The sequence below is a fragment of the Neopelma chrysocephalum genome, unplaced genomic scaffold (genome assembly GCF_003984885.1).
Source record: "Neopelma chrysocephalum unplaced genomic scaffold, ASM398488v2 Primary Assembly neopelma1_44, whole genome shotgun sequence".
NCBI lineage: Eukaryota > Metazoa > Chordata > Aves > Passeriformes > Pipridae > Neopelma > Neopelma chrysocephalum.
Genome location: NW_020897703.1, coordinates 11,410,101 through 11,433,809, shown reverse-complemented (window position 1 = coordinate 11,433,809; position 23,709 = coordinate 11,410,101). Strand labels below are relative to the sequence as shown.

Here is a 23,709-nt window from a genome sequence, read left to right as displayed (position 1 = left end):
TGAGCGGCTCCGCCTCCGCGCGGGGGAGGCAGCGGCGGGGCCGGCAGGGGAGCGCCATCCCCGCGGCGGCCGCGGCCGCCCGTTCCCTGCGGCGAAGCAGGAGGATGCGGCCCGGCGCCGGGCTCTGAGCGATGGAGGGGGTCCTGTACAAGTGGACCAACTACCTGGCCGGTAGGCGGGGGGCCGGGCCATGGAGCGACGGTTGGGGTTGGGGTGTGGGTGAGGGGCCCGCGGCGCCGGGGGGGCTCGGCCTCGTCCGTGACGCGCGGGCGGCCGGAGCTGTTGATAACGCGCTGGCTGAGACATCGCCTGCCGTTTGTGCTCGCAGCCCCGGCGGGCGGCCCTGAGGCGGCTGGAGCCGGCTCCGTGCATGGGCCGGGGGCCGCGCCTGACGGCGGTGCCAGCGCTCCCCGCGGTGCGGCCGGGCCGGGCCCTCCCTGCGGGCACCGGCCCGGCCCCGGCCCCCCACGGACAAGGGGTGCCCGGGCTTCGGCCTTCCTCCGGGAACGGCCTGGCCGAGACTCTCTCACGACTTGGATTGCTCTCAGCAGGACAGGCTGTAGAGAGCTCCTGTATCCCAACCTGTAAAACATATGATAAACTTTAGTTTCACAAAATGCATTTTTTAGAAGTGCTGCAGACACAAAATGCACCAAAAGCCGGCATTTGCCAGCAAAGCTCTGGTTTTGTTTGGCTGGTCCTCTGCTGTGATAGAGACACCATCTCCCTCTGGAGCAGGCAGTGGACAGGTGGTGCTGTCAGGGTGAAACAGGTTTCTCCTCTGATACTGTGAGAGGACTCTGGAGGGGTCTCTCCAGAGCTGATCAGCACTGGATCACATACCATGCTTAATTGTGCCTTGGCAGTATCTTCTTTGACCTCTGGTTCTTGTGATTCTGCTTTTTAGTCGCCACTCTGCATTTAAAAAGAGTTGTATGCTTACTGTTATAGCTAGTAAATAAAAAAACCAAAACAATTACATGTTATTATTTCTTTTTCACGAAGTGGTGATATGTAGTGGGGCCTGGTCTTGCACTTTTTCAATTAATGTTACAACTCGTAATGACACCTGTGGTGGAGCATGTCCAGAGGGGGGGAATGGAGCTGGGGAGGGGTCTAGAGAGTAAGTTATGAGGATGAGCTGGGGGGGAGGCTAAGCCTGGAGAAGAGGCTCAGAGGTGACCCTATCAGTCTCTGCAATTCCCTGAAAGGAGGAATTTCTTCACTGAAAGGTTTGTCAGGCACTGGAATGGGCTCACCAGGGAGGTGGTGGAGTCACCATCCCTGGAGGTGTCCAAGAAACTACTGGACATGGCACTTAGTGCCATGGTCTAGTTGACGAAGTCAAAGGTTGGACTTGATCTTGCAGGTCGTAAGAATGTGAATAGTATGAAACCTTTAGCTGATTTCAAGAATTTGTTACCTGAGTAAGCCTCCTGTGTTGAAGTACACTGTTGCTGGATGGCTGCAGCTTGCTCTGTTGGGATGGCAATTGGGAAGCACCATGGACCACACTGTCATATCGTCAAATGCATTGAGTTCTTGACCACACAGTTATTGCCATTCCAAACTCTAAGCCGAGTAGGAAGTTAAATTTTGGTGTGGAGTTGTGAAATAGAGGGATAATCTGCTCCTGTTGTACAGCTGACCCAGACTGTAATGGGCTAGTATAATGGTTATGCTCTACTGGAATATGGTAGTGCAATGTTATTTTTAGAAACAAAGGTGATTTACTAGGCAAAATGGTTTGCATTTAGTTGTATTAGAAATCAGGGCATCTATTCCAGTGAGTATGGAGTTTTATGAAATAGAAAAAAAAAAGGGAAAGAAAAAAAAAAGGAATGCTAATATACTTTAATCCAAGAAGGCCCATGACAATAACTTACTGTGTGGTGTAATGCTGCATAGAGTGCTCAAAGATATTTGTGTCTATGCATAAATAGCTCTGTTTTGTAGATGTAGTGAAGTCAGAGATTGTTATATAATTTTACTAATGCAAAGCTGGTGAAAACATTAGTAGAGGAGCTGTTGTATACTGTCCACACAAATGGATCTAGGAGAATAAACCATGAGTTCTACACACAGTGCCTGACATGATTGTTGTTGGGCAGTGGAACTGGACTACTTTGAGAGAAAATGATGTGTTAATACTTAAGTATGACATACAAAGTTTTCACTGAAATACAGTAAGCAGAAGAGACCATAGCATTGGAGTTGGTGACATCAGTCATTTATTTGTATCTTATGAAGAAGTTCCTACAATCTTAAGAAAGTCTGCCTGAAAAATATACTTGAATGAGAATAGTTTTTCAGAGGTGTGTAATTTATCAATCTTCAAAACAGGATTCCTTGGTGGCTAAATTAAAATTTAATTTTTCTTTAAAATGGAATATAGTGAAAACAAATACTGGTGATCTTGCATCCAAAAAGAATGGGAGTGAAATATCTGTATAACACTAGCCTGGTTATAGAGCAACTCTGGTCTTCAGACTGCACAGATTGTCTACTTCCTGGTGTGTTACAAGGATAATTTAATATTTGCCTCTTTAATAAAAGTTTTAACAACCAAAGAGATGAATTTGATTTACAATTTAGTAATTAGACTAAACTTTCCTTTTCATGTTTTTGATCTTGCTAGGTTGGCAACCTCGGTGGTTTGTTTTAGACAATGGGATATTGTCATACTATGATTCCCAGGATGATGTTTGCAAAGGCAGCAAAGGAAGTATAAAGATGGCTGTGTGTGAAATAAAAGGTAAGAATTAATAGTTCTGCTTGAGGAAATTTTAGCTGCCAGGGAAATAGAAAAGGTCACTCAACATACATTTTTGCAAGTTTTTCTTCCTCTTTTTTGTTTATCTGTAGTTCAGTGTGACTGCTTCATAGCTCACAAATAATAATGAATGTGAATAGAGCTCTGTTTTGAGATTTAGAACCCACCATATGTTTTTTTTGTTTTAAATAGTTGTGTACATGTGACTCATGCCTGAAGTTACCTCAGCTAGTTGTTTAGTTCTACTGCTTTTCCCTCTTATGACCAGGGATAGAGACTGAATCAGGGATGCTAGTTTTCCAGAAGAGCAGCAGCAGTGACCCAAAAGGTCATAAACCAGAGATGTTTCGTCCTTTGTTTTCCTGAGTAATTTTTACTTTTGTCACTGTTAGCAGCTGCCCATGGGCACAGGGGATGGCAGTATTTGAGTTAGTACATGAACTGTTTGTGCCAAACTGTGAGTTTAGGTTGTTGTGTAGTCTAAGCTTAGGTCAACCTCCTTGGCTAATAGCAAGGCATTGTCTAACTCTCCACTGCTGTTAACTCTTGACCTCTTTTCAGATCCCTGCAGATAACTGGGCTTGTGATGTGGGTACTTATACATTAAAAAATGGAACTTGTTTTACATGGGCCACCAAGTATTTTTCATGTGGTAACTCCTTTTTGTTAATGTTTCCTTAGTGTAGATGAAATCAGTGATGTAAAGTGGGGAGGATAATTTTTTTTTTTTGGCCATTTGAGTTGTTCATTTTGCTTGTCATCTTATTCCTTTGGTGAAGTAAAGATAATAGCTGAAATCTGGATTAGGGAGAGTCTCCTGCATCCATGGCTAGTGGGGACTAGATCTGAAGGAACTGTGGTCAATAACATGAAACTTGGCAGAGTATTCAGTTAAAAATGTCGTACTGAATATAATAGATTGGAAACAAAGTCCACCTCAGTTCTTGGCTCTTCTACCTGAGACCAGATTTCATCTAGAAGAGAGATTATTTCAGTTTTTATCTAATCTCCTGTTAATACCTGTCACTGTGACAAAGCTCTTCAGTTTGCCACACTTAGACCGGGTTTGGAATACAGCAGTTATTACAGACTCATACACAGTATATTATTAATGTAGAAAGGGAACCTCCTACTGGAGTCTGGCCACTGCTCAGTGTCAAGTCTCTTGGCTGGAAGTTGTGCTGGGCAGAAAGGTTGAGCAGCTTTGGACTTTTTCATAGTTGGCAGTGATGCATTGTGATGTAGCATATTACTGTGGGATTGTCATAAACATTTTAAAATGCTTTGGTAAGTATTTAATAGATAATTTTATTGAGTTGAGGTTATTTTTTTTTTCAAAATTGTTTTTTTTTTCTCTTCTACCACAAGTTCATGCAACAGACAACACGAGAATGGAGCTAATCATCCCAGGGGAGCAGCATTTCTATATGAAAGCAGTTAATGCAGCTGAAAGGCAAAGATGGCTGGTAGCACTGGGGAGTGCAAAAGCCTGTTTAGCAGATACTAGAACAAAAAAAGAAAAAGGTATGTGTGTTACCTAGAGTATATTACTTTTTCAGATACTTGTTTTCAGATAACCATAGTGCAAATATTGTGATACAAAGTCACTATTACTGTCTTTTAATATAAATTGTAGTTTTTTCTACTCATCTCTGACTAGACATGTTTGAGTTAGAAGAGGTCAGTTGAGGTGACTTCTTAAGAAGCTGAAATACCAGCAATGTATTGTTGCCACAAGAACAAACATACTGTTTGTAGCTGTTGTGAAGCCATTTTATTTCTGGCACTTTGACTATTATTTTTTCTGTAATTTTTCTTGGATGGCTTAATGTAACCATTTCCGACCACTGTGCTGGGTATAAATTTTATCCAGTAAATTTTTCTACAGTACACTGCAGCTAAGAAAGATTTCAACTTTATTTTTCTTGGTAATATGCCTTTTTCTTAATAGTCATTAAATTAGCATCAGTTATCCAAAAGTAGAAACTATTGTCTGCTTCAAGTACAGTTCTTGACTCATTGCAGAATCCAATTTTCCTCAAAATTAGGTGGACAAATAAGTGAATTTTTAAATGAAAAGTGCTTAAAATTACAGTGTATACATACATTGTATACAATAAATTGATATTTCCTTGGTTTTTTTTTCAATAGAAATAAGTGAGACCAATGAATCTCTTAAAACCAAAATGTCCGAACTTCGTCTCTACTGTGATCTTTTAATGCAGCAAGTTCATACAATACAAGAATTTGTTCACCATGATGAGACTTGCTCTCCTCCCAGCATTGAGGTACAGAATTTCTAGAATGTCATTGGAGAACCTAATTATATAATGCAGCTCAAATTACTGTTGATGTCTTATGCCTTTTTCATCTCCCTAATGTTGGGAGACTTAACCTAAGTGTAATTTTTGAGTGCTTGTGTGTATATATACTAATGGTGATTTTATGTGTGTAAAGTACCTAGATGTTTAAATGTAATTGTACCATGTTTTAGGAAGCAATTGTGTTTCTGAGCCATTTTATTAAAAGGCCAGAAGAGCTGTTTTATGAGCAAGGCAATATTTTGTCTTGTTTGGCATCTCTGTTATGGCCAGTGTAGGTGAAACAATCTTGTTTGTCCATTCTTACTTTCTTGTGTAGGAGAGTATTCCATTTTTTTATGAGTGAAAGCTAGTGTTACAGGTATTGGAAACCTGCAGTGTAGGTATCTCTGAATGTGCACACGTATAATACTAGAACACTACTATTGCACTAGTACAATACTAGATTGTATTTCTGCTTTTAAATGAAAGTTGGTACTGGAAATTATTAATGGCTTCATTCTTTACACTCCTGAGCAGAGTGGGGACAATGTTATTGGTCACTTAGAGCAAAGCAAGGGGTTGATGGTTAGTCACAGCAGAGCAAATTGTCAGTTTACAGAAGGTGAAACTGTCCTGCAGGCTTTCGAGTGCTAAAACTGTTCACACTTCCTTCTGCAATTCGTTTCACTAAATGATCTTCTGATACAAGGTAGTCACTCTGAGATGTGCTTTGCAGTAAGGCATTTTTGGCTGGTAAAGAAATTCAAGTGTCAGAATTTACAGTGCTGTCACATTTGTTTCTTAAATTGACCTCATTGTAACGTGCACATTTGATTAAATAAAATAGGAAATGAAAGTTCTTAGCAGTAATGAGGGAAATTAGTATGTGTGGGAGTGGTGGTGGGGGAGAGTTGTATTTGCATATTTCCTTTTTTTTTTCTTGCTTATGCTTGTGCTTTCATTTATTTTCAGAATATGAATGAAGCCTCTTCCTTGCTTAGTGCCACATGTAATACATTTATCACAACACTTGAAGAATGTGTGAAGATTGCTAATGCCAAGTTTAAGCCAGAAATGTTCCAACTGCCTCATCCTGATCCCTTAGTTTCTCCTGTGTCACCATCACCTATTCAAATGGTTTAGACATTTTGAAATACTATCTTTTTTAAGTGTCATATTGTTAGTTGGACTGGGGGGAGGAGTGGCAGAAGGCTGTGCTATTGCCATGTGCTATGATATCAACAGTTGAAATGTTGACTCTGTTATAAATCAAAACTGGTCCTAACTATAAATCAATAATTTTCCATTCCCAGTCTTTGTTTGCTAGCCTTTACATCATCAGAGTAATTTATTGTACCTGTCAATCCCCTGTAGTGAGGTATCTCATGAATGAATGAGGTTTAACTTTTCCTCAGTCCAGCTGTTTTTTTCAGAGTGCTAGCTCTACACTGATCCTAAAAATGTTATAACCTCGCCTCCTGTTTAAGTGCTTCATGGCTTGAAGCACTTCAGCAAGATAGCATATGTTTCAGTGTATATGATTGAAGATGTTTGTATTAATCTAGTATGACCTTATTTAACAAAAAAGATAAATAATGGTAAAAATATTACTTGTATAACTATTCACTACTGATTATTTCCCTTAGAAGGACAGTGTATAGGGAATCATCTTAAATGTTTTCTCAGTCGTATGTATGGATTCCAAGATGAGCTATAACATGGAATTTTGTTGTGTGAATCTCTTTCTTTGCATTTGCATCTTTTGTCTATTTATCTTTAATCAGTTTACTTACAAAGCTGACCATTATGATTTAAATTAATAACTTTCTTTGATATGCATAGAGATTTGGCAGTGATATCAGAGAAACCACAAGGAATCAAGAGGCAGGATTTGGCTTTATTGTGTGATGGGGAATTTAGCATCTATTGGTAAATGTCTTCTGTATATCATAGCAATTAAGAAATGGCTCTATGAGTAACTTTGGTGCAAGAGGGAATGAGTTCCATAGAAATGAGGTAGTATTTTTTCGTAGTAAGCTATTTCCCATGTGAGTGTTCTAGAACTTTTGATATTGATGGCAGTCCATCTGTGTTCATATAGTTAAATCAGATTTTCAACTAAGAATGGTTACTTTTAGTAAAAAAAATTGTCCTCTCTCTTTGTAGAGACTGTAAGTAAAGTAAAAAATAATGTAGATATGCATATTATTCTCATAAGTAGCTTGTAACATTTTGTGGTGGTTTGTGGTTTGGAATTTATTTTTTTCTCCCCCTAGATGAAGCGTTCCGTTAGCCACCCTGGTCCTTGCTATTCAGAAAGGTAATTTGCTGTTTCATTAAGCTTTTGTCTTATGTCTCAAAAGACCTCCCTGAACTTGCTAGCATTAAAATCAAAATGGGAGAATTGTTTGCTTGGGGAAAAAAATTAAAAGTCATAAATTGATCTAGTTTTGAAAACAAATGTCAGTAGCAAATAATGTGTCTGCTGTTTCTAATATACTACAAAAATTTCTTCATGCTAGAAACTTTATGTAAATGACTTATTCTGACAAGTTCATGAAATTAGACATAGAGCTTGAAACACTAACATTCTTTTTGGGTCAGTATTTCAGATTCTCACATTATTTTCTTCTGCATGCAAAGATTATATTGCATTTTTATTTTCATTTTGAGGCTTTACAGCTGTGAAATTAAGACTGTTAACTGTGCCATTTTTTAGTCTATTATAGTGAAAAGCATTGATAGTTAACAGTCTAATCTAAGCACCAAAGTTATTCCAAATTTAAAGTGTATTAAATTTGTTTGGTTTGTTACAGATTTTGCTTACTAAATACATCTTTTTTTTTTTTTTGTAGGATTAATCACTCTATAAAAGAACCAGGTTCATCTGTTCACCGATTTTCTCAGCGACGCAGAAGAACATACTCGGATACAGAATCTTACAGTGATACACCTTCTGAAGATTCTCAGAGTAAGTTGGAAAGGGGCCTTAGTTTTCTTTGTATCTTTCTGTACAATTTATTCCCCTTTTTACAGCAGCTGTTCTAGTGCTAATATCAGCAGAAGGAAAACAGTTTATTATTAGTTACCTAAAGTTTTGGTTTTAAGATTCCTGTATTATAAATGAAGGCACTTCTGTAGTTTGTTAGCTGGCTGATTTGTGCTGGCTTCCATACATATTAAAAAGGATCTTCCAGCTGGAGTAGTTATATTGAAATCAGTGGGACTACTGGCAAGATAAAATAGAGACATAATCAGAAAAGGGATGTTTGTACTAATAGGCTCTTCCATGAACGATGTTCTGGTAAGTGATGTGGAATACTGCTGTTTGCCACCTGCTTGTCCCAAAAGAAATTCTCCTTTTTGTGACCCTTGTGAGTGGTGGGCGGTAGTTTCCACCAGTGCATTGTGGAAAGATGGTTCATTTCAGTGACTCCTTGTCTTTGGTAGAGAACAGCACTGTTCTGAAGGCATGCAGCCTTGCCAGTAATAAAGATCACGATCAGAATATTATTCCCTCCTAATTAGATGGACTGTCTGAGTTAGTAGCCAGTTCTTCTGTGGATTTTCCTTTTGAATCTTGCTGTCATTTTGATTCCATCGTAGCTCCTCTCAGGCAGATTTTAATTTGACCAGTTCTTCTTCACTACTCCTGGTTTAGTCTTGCTTCCTTTTGGAATACCTAGTGCCTCACTTGGATTTAAAAAGCCTGAAGCCTCTGCATGGTTGAAAGCCCGTGTGAGCAGGGAGTGATAGTAATGCTTTACATTCTATCATGAAGCAGGTATTCACACTTCAATGCCATTTTGTTGGGTTTTTGATACTCACGTGTTGCATGGTGACCACCTCTTTCTCCTGACTCATCTACCCCAGCACAGGGTATGCCAGTATGTTTCTCAAGCTAATAAACTTAGTTTAGATCTTGTTCTGTGTCTGATGACTAATGTAGGCGTGTATCAGTTAGGCTTCTTGTAACACAAGGCTTTTGCTGTTACCAGCTGGGCCTTCTGGTGTTGGTTACCCAGTCTGGCTTAGGACTGCTGAGAAGAGGCTTTGTCTTATAAGTTTCTGCTAATACAGTTCCTTACTATTCAGCTCTAGTCTCTAGCTCAGCTTTTCTGTTTTTTTGTTTTCTTTTACTGTTTTAGAAGTTCCCTCTGCTACCTGCCAGTTATCTTACTTCCATTGCTTTCTTGTTGTGTAGCCTAGTAAGTCACCCATTTCATTTTAATAATAGAAAATATTTTAATTAAGTGCTTGTCAATGCATCAGTTCTTTAAAAAAAAATTCATGTATTCCTCATGAAGAATATGTCTGCACCTCACAGGTCACTGTCTTTCTTAATGTAAAAAATCATTGTATATGAAAAAATTACTTGATTTTTGCTGGCTGAACAGTCTTCATCTCTATTATCCTTGGGCATGATATTGATGGAAATCTTTCAGGACAAGTCCAGAGTAATTACACTTCTGATTATTTAGGTATAGGAAATAGTTAGCAAATAGAATAATTGATAGATTGGATGATATGTTTTGGAGGTTGAAAATTAAATACTTATTGATCTCTTTACAGGATCTGCTCACTGTTCTAGAAGTGCTGTCAATGGAGATCTGGTATCATCAACCATTCCTGAAGAAAATAAATCAGTGTCAAAGGAAAGATCTGAACTGGAAGAGACTCTTTCATCCTTTTCCTCGTGAAACAACTGAAAGTATTCAATTTTCTATAAATAATGCTATGCAAAAGCTGCTGTAATTATACTGTTGTTATAGGAAGTAGTAATTTCCCTTTTTAGAAGGATTTCTCTGCACTTTATAGAATAACATAAATACTATCTTTGAAGTGTATTTTATCTTTATATAGTTTATTTGCAAGAGTATTTTCCTAATATTTCACAGTTTGAATGTGCATTTTTTGGAACAAATGATGGCTTTAACAGATAAGCATCCGCATTTGTAAACGTAGCTCTTTTTAAAAAGTGTGAAGGTCTGACTGATATGTTAGTAAACATGCATTATAAACTTCAGCAAAAATTTTCATTTTTTTGGAAAAAATGGGACTTGTGCCCTGGGCCTCTTGGTCATTTGTACCAAGTCATCCACCCAGAGCTGTGATTGGCCCCACAATAGCTTTTTTTGCCAGTGTAAGGGCTGTGGGAATGGGCACTAATGGGTCTCTTCTAGCAGCTTGACAGTAATTGACATTGCCGCCTTTAAAAATACAAGGATATACATAATCCAGTCCTTATTTTTAGCCAATGAAAGTAGAAATATTTAGTGTATTTTTCTAAACAAATGTATAAAAATAACTTAATATGAAGTATTTGTACCAAACATGGGATATTTAATAATTTTTATTTATTTATTCTTTTTTGCATCAAAAATTTCTACCTACTTTCAGTACTAAAGATCTGAAGATCTACTAAAGACTTCAAAATGTGCATAAATTGTTTCTGGGATGTGTAGTATCACAAGTAGTTAATACAGCGCCGTTAAGATTTACTCTACCTACTTAAGATGTATTTTTAGCAAAGTATTATAGAAGCAAGAGCTAAAATGTTAGACTGTTTTAAGCTGCTGTTGTAATGAATATTTGTATCTATACGTGTTTTATTTATGACATATTTATACAATAGGGAACTTCTGTTTTTGTGACTCCTTTATATCATTTGAGGATGGTATACACCAGAGGATGGATTCTGCTCTCAGTTACATCAGTTTAAATTTACATTAACTGTAAGCGAGGTCAGAGTCTAACTCTCTTAATAATTAATTAGTAATATAGTATAACAGTGCCTACTAGCACCTTGGTCCAGAAGGTTGTTAATGTTAACATTGTAAGCTTTTGGGGATTTTTTGGGTGTTTGTTTAGGGATAAACTTGGTCTATAAAGTCTTAGCTGTAGAGCACTTTAAGCAAGCCATTTACTCTTTTTGATTTACACAATTGCTAAATAGATGTACAGGGTTTTTTGCACTCAAGCACATACCAAAATCTGTTTTTATAATCAGATCTTCTTTAATTTGGTTTAACTAGTCTTCCTTTTGTGTATATAAATAATTTAGTGGTTTTGAAGCAGGTTGGAAAGGAGAGATAGGAATGGGAGCTTTCCTTATAAATTTTTGGAATGTTGATTTATCTAAATCAAAATAGGTCCAAATGTTGGGGAAAAACATATGAGCTGTTGCCCACATATAAAATGCCAGTTTATAAACCATTATGCCAGGTTCAAGTGGGACGGAATGGTTTGTACAAGGGATTTGTGGATACCAGCTCAGAGCAGTCATTTGTGCTCAGTTTTGTCAGTTTCATACAAACTAGAATATGCATATCAGCCACACGTATGCTTGTACATTTTTTCTGAATGTTTGCTTTAATGTATTCTGTATGACACAACAATTGTAAAAAAAAGGTATTAAAAAAGATGTTCAGAGAAGTAAACCACATATTGCAGTAAGAGTGTTGTCTTGAATCGTATGCTGTCTTAGAGCTCCTTTTTGAAATTTCACTGAGGTTTCTGCCAGCTTGTATAGTGTTAAGTATATGTCACATATTGACAGATTTTTTTTTTTTTTTTCTGGATTTCAACTACTACAAAGAAAAGAGTTTGGACTTCAAATTGTGCAAAAAAAATCTGAGATAGATCAGTGTATGTAGTAGTAATAATTTGAAACACTGCTATAATACAAAAGTTGTAATGATCAGATTCAAGCACAGAATTTGCATGTAATTACTTCTGCACTGTTTTGGGTTTCTCCAGGTCACCAAAGCCATCATTTCAACTTTCTATATGTATGTGATATGTTCCTGCTAAAGTTAAATCAGCTTTTTAGATATGACTGTGCCAAACATCCTAAAATGTATTTCAGTGAAATCAGTGAAGATGATATGCTGTGATACTTTTGGCATATGGGGCTAAGAAGTAATTTCTGAAAATGATACTTACCTGGCTGAATCACAATAATCCATGTACAGTAAGACTAAAAATATCGGGATGTTCTCACATTTTCATTTCCAAGTTTAGGGAGAGCTTATCAGGAATACCTAATTATATCACTCTTTATAGTGGAGAATGAGAGCTAAACCTCAACACAGAATGTGTAGTTAGTACTTTTAGTTTTGATCTCATGTGCTTCTGAAGAGATCAATCTGAAATGATTTTTTTTAAAAACAGTATTTATCACTTAAAGAGTATAAGCATAGTATATCTATTATATATATATATATAATTATATATCTGAAGTGTCTAACTTCAGATAATTAGAAATGGAATGCTTAGAAATTACCAGCTTATAATATAATGAATTAATGGTCAGGCATGCAATGATTTGGAGAGCTGTGAATACTGAGATTACAGTGTTCAGGGGCTTTACTGTAAATTAATGCTTGTGTTTTTTTCAAATTAATAATAATACTTTACTTTTTTAAACTTTTTTTTTTTTTCTCAGAGAAAGCAGTCTTTGGGATAAGAATATTTCAGAGGTTGCTTCGGCATAAATTTTTTGTACTTCATTAATTTAAAAATTGAAATCTATTTATGTATCTATTAAGGTTATTTGCACAAATGATAAACTTAAATTTTGCTCCTTATGCCCCTCTCAGTTTAAGTATTCTAGTGTAGCTGTTGTTCCTGCCAGTATAAATTAGAAACTTTTAAAAGGAGTATAGTACTGAATAAAGGAAATACCTGTGTCTGAAAACTAACTAAAATGTGGTAAAATGAATCAGTGTTATTATGGCTATCCACTGTCACAGTTATTCTTCTCAGGCTGCCACATGTAAAGTGTTAGTAGAAAATATATAGCTCTATAGTAGGATTTATACAGCAACTCGCGGAGCTTTGTTAAAAAGTTTTTCTTCAGGCATCAACACACAGGAAACATTAACACTAAATGCCTTCATACACATACTAGTGGTAGGATATTCTAACTTTCTAACTATTTCCATAGTGCAATAGATTTAATGTTTAAAGACAGCAAATACCAGCTTGTAAAGTTAAAAGTCCCAATATTTGACCTGAATATAAGAAGTCAATAGTTAAAATGTTTGTTTCATTCAGAGACTGTTTAACCTATTGTCTCGAAAAATGTTATTCTTTAGGGAAGTGTTTCGTGAAATGGAATATTGAAACTCTAGGCTGTGACTTTAGCGATGTCACTCTGGATTAGCATTTGCTTAGTGGTCTTGTGGAAAAACACTGGCTCAGCTGGTTGACCTGTAACATTATCTATTAAAGCCGTGTTTCAGCAAAGCCTGTAAGTATTTTAAATCCTATTTTTAGTCATGTAAGTGACTCATCTGCCTGAAGTTAGGTGTGCTTGCTTAAGCACTGTGCAGAGTTGGGCCAAAGAGATACTGACAGAATGAACTTGCTTACGCTGCCACTCTATCAAGTAAGTATATGTAAGACTCAAAAGAGGTCATGCAAGATTGAGCTTTCAGTAGCCTTTGTGGAGAAAAGTCCATGGTTAAATCTGCAGATAGTGGCTGTCACTATTTCTTTCTGCTGCGGTGACCAACTGATTAGTGCATTTTTAGTGTTAATTTTATTATGTGCCTGTGTACGTGAGTTAGTTGTTGGTTAAACAAGACTGTACCTATGTATTTTTGTGTCTTGTACTGTTTGTTAGTTGAGGTTTTTTTAAATATCTAATGAAATGAGAATTAGAAGCTTTCTTGAGTTTTTTTTTTTTCTTAGAATGATTTAAAGATTAAAATGAACAGCTTTTTCTACTTCATTTTTATTATTCTTTTTTACTTTCCTCCCTAAGAAAGAATTACCATGCACTCTTAAACTCTTTCATCTTTATGATTGTTTCTAAATGTTCTGGGTTGCATTATTTGACAAAGTTTGGATTTTGTCCTGACCCAAAAGCTTAGGTCTTCTGAAATCCTTATTTTTACTATAGTCCTTCTTTCATTCTTAGCTTTCCTGCATCATGTGGATAGATAGTGCTTGATAATGTGTAGGTTTATAGGAAATTATATTTTTTTTTTTTTTAGTAGTAATGGTATGCTGGGAGTCATAGTGATGCATAGCGTTTGCTAACTAATGCTCCTGCTACACTTAAGAGAATTTTCAGCCCCTGAAGTGTTGCATTGCTGTGAGTGTGTTTTCTCTCAAGGTTTTTCTACAGACCAGAGTGAATTCTAGAAGCAGAGTTACACCTTGGACCTGATACTCTTTTTCCCACAGATAACAAAATTTAGACCTGCCTACATGGTACTTGTGATTCAAAACTCACGCCCCTCCATCCCCCCTGCCCGAGTGTACAGGCAGGCTTTACTCCTACAGGTATGTCAGCTGACTTGAGGAATGGAAAACTGATGGGACATAAGCCCTTAATAACCCATGGGAGGTCCAGGCAATTAGGGTCAACTAGTCTGTACTAGTTGTAACTGCCAAAAAAATAGAGGCTATAGAGGAAAGTGTGGAAATAACAGAGTGATAAGAACAGCACAATGCTTAGATAGGTGCTAGAATTTATCCTTTGTCAACGAAGAACCTATGATGAAATTTTTTTTTTAAAGTCTGTCTTTTTTCAAGGCTGACTGGTGGCCAGGATGTTTCTGGCTTAACAGCTAACAACAGTTAGCAACCTGTTTTACACTGGAGAATTGCATTTCTACCCCATCTTTTTCAGCAACTTTTTCTGCAGTGTAGTACAGGAACTGTAAAAACAGCATAATAAATAAAGAAGGAGTCACAGATTTTATGGTGCAGAAAGCATGCTTTATTTCAAATGAACAATTCTATCTCAAGGAGGTTCAACAGCTAACAAGCTCTATTACTACATTAGGAGAACTAAAGCAAATTGAAGTGCAGGGCGGTATTTGATGTTGGAGCAACAGTTTGTTTTCAAACTGTGGTTCATTGCTTAGTTGCCCAGAAGCGACTACAGGGTGTCTAATTCTACCACACAAACTCAATCACTGCACCCTATGAACCTCCGAGATGGGGTACTGCTGCTGCACTTGAATACCTAAATAGCTTTGTTGATTAAGGGGATGGCCAGGTGATGTTACTTTTTTAAAAGCTATTCAGGCAGTCAATATGTCAGAAACAGTACACACTGGGTGAACAAAGTGCTGGCCGCTTGCACTTTGTCCAAAAATTGTCAGTCAGGTATGGAAATTATGACATAATCAGATCTAATGTAAAACATTAAAGCAATGCTTACAGGAGGGTAATTGCAAACATCACCAATGCCTTACATTTCTGATTCAACATAAATATTTGTGCATGTATGAAATACTATGCACTGTATCATCTCTTAGGAGTAGGTAATCTTCAACAGGGAGACTCTCTACCTGTTGAGGCATTCTTAGACATCAACAATGAGTTGAGGCGCAAAGATTAGTTAGATGTTGAGCAGGATAGTCATTTGCTAGGAAACTTTCTCCTGCCAACTGTGAGTTCCAAAAGTTACGTTTCAAAATGTCATAAAATAAATGGTACAAAACTTCATAACCGTTAACTTCGGCTATATACAGTATGTACATGTCAGTGAAAAAAGTGTTTTAAATTCTTAGGTCAGTAATGACTATAAGTCATAATGTATAGCTCTGGACTTTGTCTCATTCAGGTAGGTAAAAAAATATTTTTCTTTTTATATTTACATATCAGATATTTCAGTCCGTATATGAATCACTTGTAAAAAAACAAGTGTAAATAATACATATCGAGCTTTCTAATGTGATCGAATATTAATATTCACAGAGGCAGAATCGGTACCAAATTCATTTCCTAAATTCAGGGTATAAAGTCCACCGTCGTTCTTCTGGACATCCATGATGATCAGGGTGGTTAGATCTTCACTGGTTTCAATGTGGAATCTGCCTTGCTGGTCCTGACTGGTTATTTTTCTCCCCCTGCAGTACCATGTTATTTCAGGAGCAGGGTCACCCGAAAAGGCACAGGATAGTGTGAGAACTTTTCCTTCATCGATGCTGATGTCGGATGGGAGAGCTTCAATTTTAGGTGGTACTCCTTCATAAAACAGGAGAAGAAATAGCAAGTTAGTCTGTTTCCACTAAGCCATGCAGCAGCTTCACTCTGAGGACTACTTCAGGATAGCTGAAGCACTAACTCTACCAATAATTGTAACGCTCACCTCTCAGACCTGATTTGAGCATTTTACTAGTTGAACTCTCCAGTTGAGCCATACTAGATTTCCCCATAATACTGCTGGAGCTCATCTCTACAAAGGATTCTTTCATGGAGGACATGCTTTTGGCAGACATGCTTTCAAATTTCATTTCAGTCATGCTGCTACTGCTGAAACTGCTGAATGAAGCCTCTTGTTTAGAAGAAGCCATTTGAAAGGACTGAGAAGAAAAACTTTCGTGCATGCTTGCGTCGCCACTGGTCTTCAATACTACCTCTTTTGGAGGTTCTTCAATTAGAGCTGAGGAGCATTGCAAACATAGAAGGAAAAAGCAACAACATCACATTAACGAACAAAGTCATGCAGTTCTGTCTGGTTAATTTTACAGAAATGAAGAGACAGCATACATTGCTTTCAATGGAAAAACTGCAGTGGAATATAAAATTGTTTTCAGTCATTTGATTCAAGATGTCCAAGTCACAAACAGTAATTGAGAAAGGAAACAAGTAGGCAATGGAACATACTGGTATGTATGAGCTTGAAGGAAAAACATACATACTTAAGAAAAAACAGGTTATCACACAGTGTTTATTAGAACCATTAGACGTTAGAACTAGATACTGAGAAATTGTGTTCAGTTCATGTTTGTAGAAGCTGTGAAACATTTTCAAGTTCTTACAAACATGTAATAGTAAAGTCTGTATTTCACTGCATTGTTCTGTAGTTATAAAAGGCAACAGAAAAGCTCAATCACTGCAGCTTTGCTTTAAACCCAAATGTAGTCATACAGGCAAATCATAGCCACCCCTTGATGCTAGGAGCTGGGATATGGTACAGCCAGTAAAATGCTAAACCCAGTTCAGTTAAATTGGCATAAAAAATTTTAATTGAGGAATTTCTTTGTTTTATTGGAACAGATTCTGCTAGTAAATGAGGAAAGAGTAATTACCAGCACCAAGGTTTTAACATACTCATCCCAGAATGCATGCTCAAATACTCATAACTTTCTCTTAACATGCATCTGTTGATGTTATAGAGCACCTGTGTGCTCCTCTGTGGGTGTTAAAAAGATTTGTAATGTTGTTTTAGTTCCGTATATATAAAATACAACAGAAAAATGAACTTGTTTAAATATCTAAGTCAACATTACCAGTAACTTTTATTGTAAGTCATTTTAGTAGACACATCTCAGCAAAAAGTTGTGATTATTCTGAACACGAGATCTGGAGAACAAACTTACGGAGTACAGTTAAAGATGCCGTAGCAGAGCACTGCCCATGGTAATTTTTTGCCTTGACTGTGTATTTTCCAGTGTCACTCACTGCTGCATTTCGAATCTCAAGAGAATATATATTTTTAGAGCGAGTTACTCTGATATGTGATGAAACTGCAATCTGAGGAGGGAAAAAACCCAGTTTAATTAAGATCAGTTTTATGAATAATTCTATTTTTTCAAGTAAATATATTAAATGATTACTTACAGGTTGATTATTCTTTAACCACTCAATTTCAGGAGAAGGATCCCCAGAAACTTCACAGGTGAACAACACGTCTTGTCCTTCATTGACATTTTGAGACTTAGGCTGCATGATGAATGCTGGTTCGTTGGAGCGCTCTTTAGAGAAGGTCAGAACATACTGGCATTTAATAATGCCTTCATCAGTTTTACCCTCACAGGTGAGTATACCTTCTTCTTTACTACTGGCCTTTTTGATAGTTAGCGTGTGATCACTTCCAGAAACACCGTATCTGTAATCCTCTGAATTTCTCAGCTCCATTCCGTTCAGCACCCATTTTACTTCAGAGGCACCAGGAATGTTGGCCTTCAACGTCACTTTCTGCCCTTCAGATACTGTCATTTTAGTTGAAGAAGCTTTAATTTCTGCTTTCACTTGTTTGACATCTTCAGTAACAACTGACTTTTGAATGACTTCTTGAACTGCAGATTTCTCTTCAGTTGCCACTGCTTTTTTCTTTTGAGTAGAAACTGTAAGCAACTCATCTTCTTTCTGAACTGATTTATGAGATTCAGATACACTTCTTACCTGGGAATGGATATTTTTAAATACTTGACCGGTAAACTGGAAGTTAGTTTTTGAAACACCTCCTTCCCCAATAATTTCACAGGTGTATTCTCCTTTATCAGATTCTATGAGCTCATGGATTTTGAGCTCATAAGTGCCATCTGCTGAATAATGAAACTTGAAATGATGGTCTTCTTTAAGTTTTTTACCATCCTTATACCAAGCCACTTCTCTGACACTTAAAACATTGCTTTCAACTGCACAGGATAACTTTACCTTCTCTCCAAGGGCTTCTGCTTTCAGATGCTCTTTTATCTTTGGTGGAGCAGCAGCTGGTAATTGCACTTTCTCTGCTGGTACTGTTTTGTCTCCAGGTGGTGATTTAGCTTTTGGGGGACTGCTGATGGGTTCAGGAGATTTCACTCGTTTAGGAGACTTAACTGGCTCTGGAGACTTTACATGAGGCTCAGGAGATTTGATTCTTGGAGGTGATGTAATTGTTTTTTCGGGAATTTTTGTTCTTTGGATGGTCAAAGTAAAATGCGCTTCCTGTCTTCCTTCAGAGTTTTCCACTACAACAGTGTAACTTCCTTCATCTGACATCTGGACCGAAGAAATTTCAAAGGTAGACTTGTACTGTGTTCGTGTTACTTGGAAGCGCCTCGAAGAAACAATGGGCTGACCTGCACGGAACCATGTTATTATTGGTGCTGGTTCACCATCAACATCACAGGAAAATCTCGCAGTCTCCCCTTCAGAAACCGTGATTGATCGTGGCTTTGTAAGGATTGTTGCTGGCAGAGTGCTTTTAAATGCCTTGTGTACAGTCCTTTCTTCCAATGATTTTTCTTCAGCTGCAGTGACTTTTTCTTCAGAAGCAGCATAGTGTTCATAGGATAAAAGTGATTCTCTTGTTGCTGACATTTCTGATTTGACCTCTCTTACTGAGGAACTAGCTTCTGTAGCAGATGCTTTCTTAAATGAAGAGATTGCATATGCCTCTGTTTTTGTCAAGTCAGGTAAAATTGACCTTGGTACTTCTTCATCTCTCCTCTGGGAAGAGTATGTAGTGTAATCTCCTCCAGTAACATCTAGCGTTGCATAATCAGAACATTCCCCTTTGTAGTTTGTGCATACAGCCCGGTATGTTCCACTGTCATCAATGTGGCAGTCGAGAATCTCCAGAGTTAATACACCACTGGTATTAGTAAAGTGTATCTTACTGCTCTCCTGGAGCTCAATGCCATTATGATACCACTTCACTTCAGCAGTTGGTTTTGATTGGACATTTAGAATGAACCTGGTATTATGGCCACATGGTACCCGGTGTGAACGCATTCTCAGGGTAATGCGAGGGGCATGGTCAAGGGTGAAAGGCTGCTGAGTCAGAACTTCATATTTCCTTTCCATAGTTTTTTGAGTTTTCAAAGCAGATTTCATGGACTCATATCTAGAAAATATATCAAATCTTGCCATCCTCTCAAACCGCGAGAGAGATCTTTCACTAGAAACTGGGCTAGGTGAGCGTGGTCGAGTTCTCTCTGGTGTTGGGGATCTTCTCTCGCTTTCTTCAGGAGGCCGTGAGCGAGGTCGAATTAATTCAGATACAGGACGCATCAACTCAATGTAAGTTGGAGAAAGGGATCTTCTTCTCCTTAATAGTCTAGAGGGAGGTGAAAATTCCCTGTGAACATGTTGCACCATTTCTATTTCTTCTTCTTCTTCTGATGCGATCTCAGTTATTTCTCTTTCCCTTCTTCTCCTGAGTCTACTCTTTTCTTCTTCTGCCATATATTTGAGCTCACTCTTGTATTCAGAGAGTCGTTGAGCAGTGCCAACAGGACGGAGCAATTCTTCATCCTCCCTCTCATCCATTATTCTTTGTTTTTGTTTAGGTGGTCTGTAGGCAGCCCTGTCATGGCGTTGACGAAGTTCTGCATAGCTTGCACTGGTCTCAGCTTTAGTTGGGATGTGATAGCTTGAATACCTCAGCTCTCTTTTTCTTTCTTCCTCTGAACTGACCTGTGCTGCTGCAGTAGAATACCGAAGGGCAGACAGTTCAAAGCGGGGGGGGCTTCTACTTGGTGGGGAAGCAGAAAAGCCTAACTCCAGCTCTTCTTCAAGGCGCAGTCTTTCCTCTTCAGTTCTCTTCATGGCTAAATAGTCATCTATAGGCATAAGCAATTCCTCATCAGACAAGTCGCCAAGTGATCGCCGCCTTGGCCTATAGTAATATTCATACTCTGGAGATGGGGTACGCCGACGTGCTGGTCTCACAATTTCAAGATCATCTTGTGTTAGCTTTGGTATGCGCCATTTAGGCTTGTACTGGTCAGAAATGCGTGGCAGTGGCATCACGTAAAATTGTTCCCACCTGGAGAGACGTATGCGTTTCTGGCGTTTCTGAACAGTCCTCTCAAGTTTTCCTGGCATTTCATACTGGTCTCGCAGCCTCTTGTACCACTTCATGTCTGACAGAGGCACATAGTGTTTAATATTCTGATCTTCCTCAAGAGCAGCACGTACATGTTTGCGAGGCTCTGGGACCTCGTATGGCATACGAAGTCTTTTTTCCTCCTTCTTTTCCTCTTTCTTAATTTCATATTCACCTTTGACAGTCTTTGAGCTAACAGCTGGTTTATATAAAATAGCAGCTTCTCTGAGAGCCTCTTGTGCAGTTTGTGTCAGTGGAACAGCTTCAACCCCAGCAAGGATTTCTGCCATTCGTAAGGTCTTGTCAATTTGCCTTTGTACATGCTTCTCCCGCTCTTCTTCAGTCTTGTACTCACACTTGACATATTTCAAGCGTTCAACTTTTAGATAAGCCTGACAGCTTGTAGATCCAGCACTGTTAGTAGCAGTAACTCTGTAATAGCCACTGTCTTCTGGTAAAGTATCTCTGATATGCAAAGCATAATAATCTAAACCTTCGTGAATTATATCAAAGTTGGGACCAAAGGATAGAGGTTGACCATCTTTCTCCCATTTCAGCGTTGGTTTTGGTACACCAGATACTCTGATCTCAAAACTGACACTTTGGCCTTCTTGACATTCAGCATTTGCCAGCAGTCTTTTAAACATTGGCCTGAGTGTGGCATCTGCTGGAGGCGGGTGTGGAATCACAGTCAGCTTAGCTTTGCAGCTGTCTTCACCAAATCTGTTGCGTGCCACTATACTGTATTCAGCATCATCCTCTTCAGTGACATTATTGATGACTAGTTGGTAAAGACCCTTGTCTGATTCAAAAGTATACTTCTTATCATCATCACCAGGTTTGATTTTCTGGCCTGATTTGAACCATGTTAGACGAGGTTCTGGGTGAACTGTTATAGTGACTCCAAACCTGACATTTTCTCCGACATACGCAGTGCGGTTATACAAAGGCAGAGTGAATTCTGGTGGATGCTCTAGCAGTCTCATAGTATCAACCCGTCGTTTCACTTTTCTAACAGTTCTGCATCTGTAGTGCTCAGAAATTTCCCTCACACCTTTAACAAAAAGTTCTGCATAAGAGCTGTCTTCACCATAGTCATTTACTACCTTGCATCTGTAGGTACCATCATCTGATTTAGAAATATCTTTGACATACATGGTTGCCACACCTTCTTCATATTTGATTTCATATTTCTCATTGCTTTCTAATTGTCTCATACCAAAGTACCATGTGACTTGTGTGGATTCATCATAGTTTTCAATCGTACATACATATTTGGCATGCCCTCCTTCTTCTGCAACATTATGCTTTATCTGCCCAGCAATAGGCCCAATGTCTATTGGTGCAACTTTGACTTTAGCAACCGTTATGCCTTTCTGGGATCGAATCGCGCCTCCACAGGAAATGCGGGCTACTGACACAACTGTGTTCCACTCCTTCTTTACTAGAGTTTGGTAGTAACGCCTGTGCCTCAAGGTCTTGATGGCTTTAGTGCTGGTCTTTTCTGTCTGCTGTTTTAACCACACATGATTAAGAGCTTCAGCAGCTGTCATCCGAGATTTTCTTTCTTTTACTAGTAGACGATCAATGAAGTCCATGGCCTCGACGCTTATGTCTTTGAATGCTTCATCATCGAAGCTGTATTCAGCATTTAGAATATTTTCAATAACTTGTTGGTTTGTTTCAGCAATGAAAGGATTAAGGCCACTGAGAAGTATGTATGTTAGAGCACCAACTGACCACATGTCAGTAGCTGTGCTGACCAAGTCATGGTGATGTACTTCAGGTGCGTAATATTCAGGGGCAGTGAACTGGAGTCTAAAGCTATCTCCAGGCCTCAATTGTCTGGCTTGACCAAATTCAACAATTTTAACCACAGAGCTTCTTCTTGTGAAGTAAATAATATTGTCTGGTTTAATATCAAAATGTCCAATGCTATGGCGATGTAAAAATTCTAGTGCATCACAGACCTGGCGTACATAACTTACTATTTCTCTTTCATTCAGTTCAAATGAAGGTGTGCTGATTCTTTCGAAGATGTCAACTCCAGAAATGAATTCAAATATCATGACCAATTCTTCTAGGCTCTCAAATGATTCATGAAGATACAGGATATTTTGGTGCCTAGCAATGTTTAGAATGGAAATTTCTTTCTTTACCAAAACTTGGTCAGCGCCCTTTACTTTGACAAACTTTGCCAGGTAAGTCTTTTTTGAAACTGCCTCAACACAGCGGTGTGCAATGCCAAATTGCCCACGTCCAAGCTCTTCTGCAATCATATATTTGTCATAGAGTTCCTTTGTAGAATAGTGAGCTGCTTTAGCTGCTGTGACTTCTCTGGTCTCATCAACTTCTTCATCATAGTTCATTATTCTAGTCTTATCTTCCTTTGTTACAATTGGATCAGTCGGTTCAGAAGGCTGACTTTGGCCAAACTTGTTTTCTGCAATTACACGGAACTGGTAGGTGGTCTTGCCAAATAGGTTCACCACTGTGTATCGTGTATCACGAGCTTGTGCAACACGAATCCATCGCTCTGCTGTTGTAGCACGTTTCTCAACAATGTAGTTTATGATCCTGCTTCCACCATCTGTAGCTGGTTCATTCCAGGTTAAGTTGACTGAATCCCTTGAAATGTCAGTTACTTTTAGACCTCTTGGTGGATCAGGCACATCAGCCACATCTAATTCAACTGTTTTTTGATCAATTCCAAATCTGTTTTTGGCACAAACAATGTAAAACCCTGCGTCTTTTCTGTCAACACCATTTGGGAAAACAAGAGATGTGAATGATCGTGTAACAATGACTTGGTAGTGTCCATTAGTATCAATGAGATCTTGTCCCTTCTGCCATGTGATCACGGGGGTAGGCTTGCCACTGAATGGAATCTTGATGCTCACCACTTCCCCTCGGAGAGCATGAACAGCTCCCATGCCTTCCAGGTTTTTGGGCAAGTGAATCTTTGCAGGAACTGGAATAGAAAGAGGAAGAAAAAACAACACATGACCAAAAGCACATGAGAAGAGCACCTATAGTCTAAATATTCAAAGCTTAAAAAGAATTTGTCA

At 38.4% G+C, this 23,709-nt stretch overlaps 2 protein-coding genes across 3 annotated transcripts in view; one reads left to right on the top strand and one right to left on the bottom strand.

The window, feature by feature from the left end:
• The first annotated feature begins 33 nt into the window (after window positions 1-33).
• PLEKHA3 (pleckstrin homology domain containing A3) lies at window positions 34-11,517 on the top strand. 2 transcript variants are annotated; one of them, XM_027678452.1, is made up of 8 exons: window positions 34-171; window positions 2,639-2,755; window positions 4,142-4,297; window positions 4,925-5,061; window positions 6,049-6,213; window positions 7,353-7,396; window positions 7,932-8,047; window positions 9,649-11,517. In XM_027678452.1, the coding sequence occupies exons 1-8, from the start codon at window positions 132-134 to the stop codon at window positions 9,774-9,776; spliced, it is 903 nt and encodes a 300-aa protein (XP_027534253.1). In that variant the 5' UTR covers window positions 34-131; the 3' UTR covers window positions 9,777-11,517. The 2 variants fall into 2 exon arrangements, with proteins under 2 accessions (XP_027534253.1, XP_027534254.1); XM_027678453.1 differs by lacking the exon at window positions 34-171 and adding an exon at window positions 467-559.
• Window positions 11,518-14,786: 3,269 nt separating this feature from the next.
• TTN (titin) overlaps window positions 14,787-23,709 on the bottom strand; it is a 237,364-nt gene continuing 228,441 nt past the window's right edge. The window contains exons 298-301 of the mRNA XM_027678451.1: window positions 17,665-23,612; window positions 17,424-17,577; window positions 16,190-16,483; window positions 14,787-16,065 (exon numbers count right to left, since the gene is read on the bottom strand). Coding sequence (XP_027534252.1) covers window positions 15,767-16,065; window positions 16,190-16,483; window positions 17,424-17,577; window positions 17,665-23,612 — 6,695 coding nt within the window. The 3' untranslated portion in view covers window positions 14,787-15,766. The remainder of the gene's footprint in view (window positions 16,066-16,189; window positions 16,484-17,423; window positions 17,578-17,664; window positions 23,613-23,709) is intronic.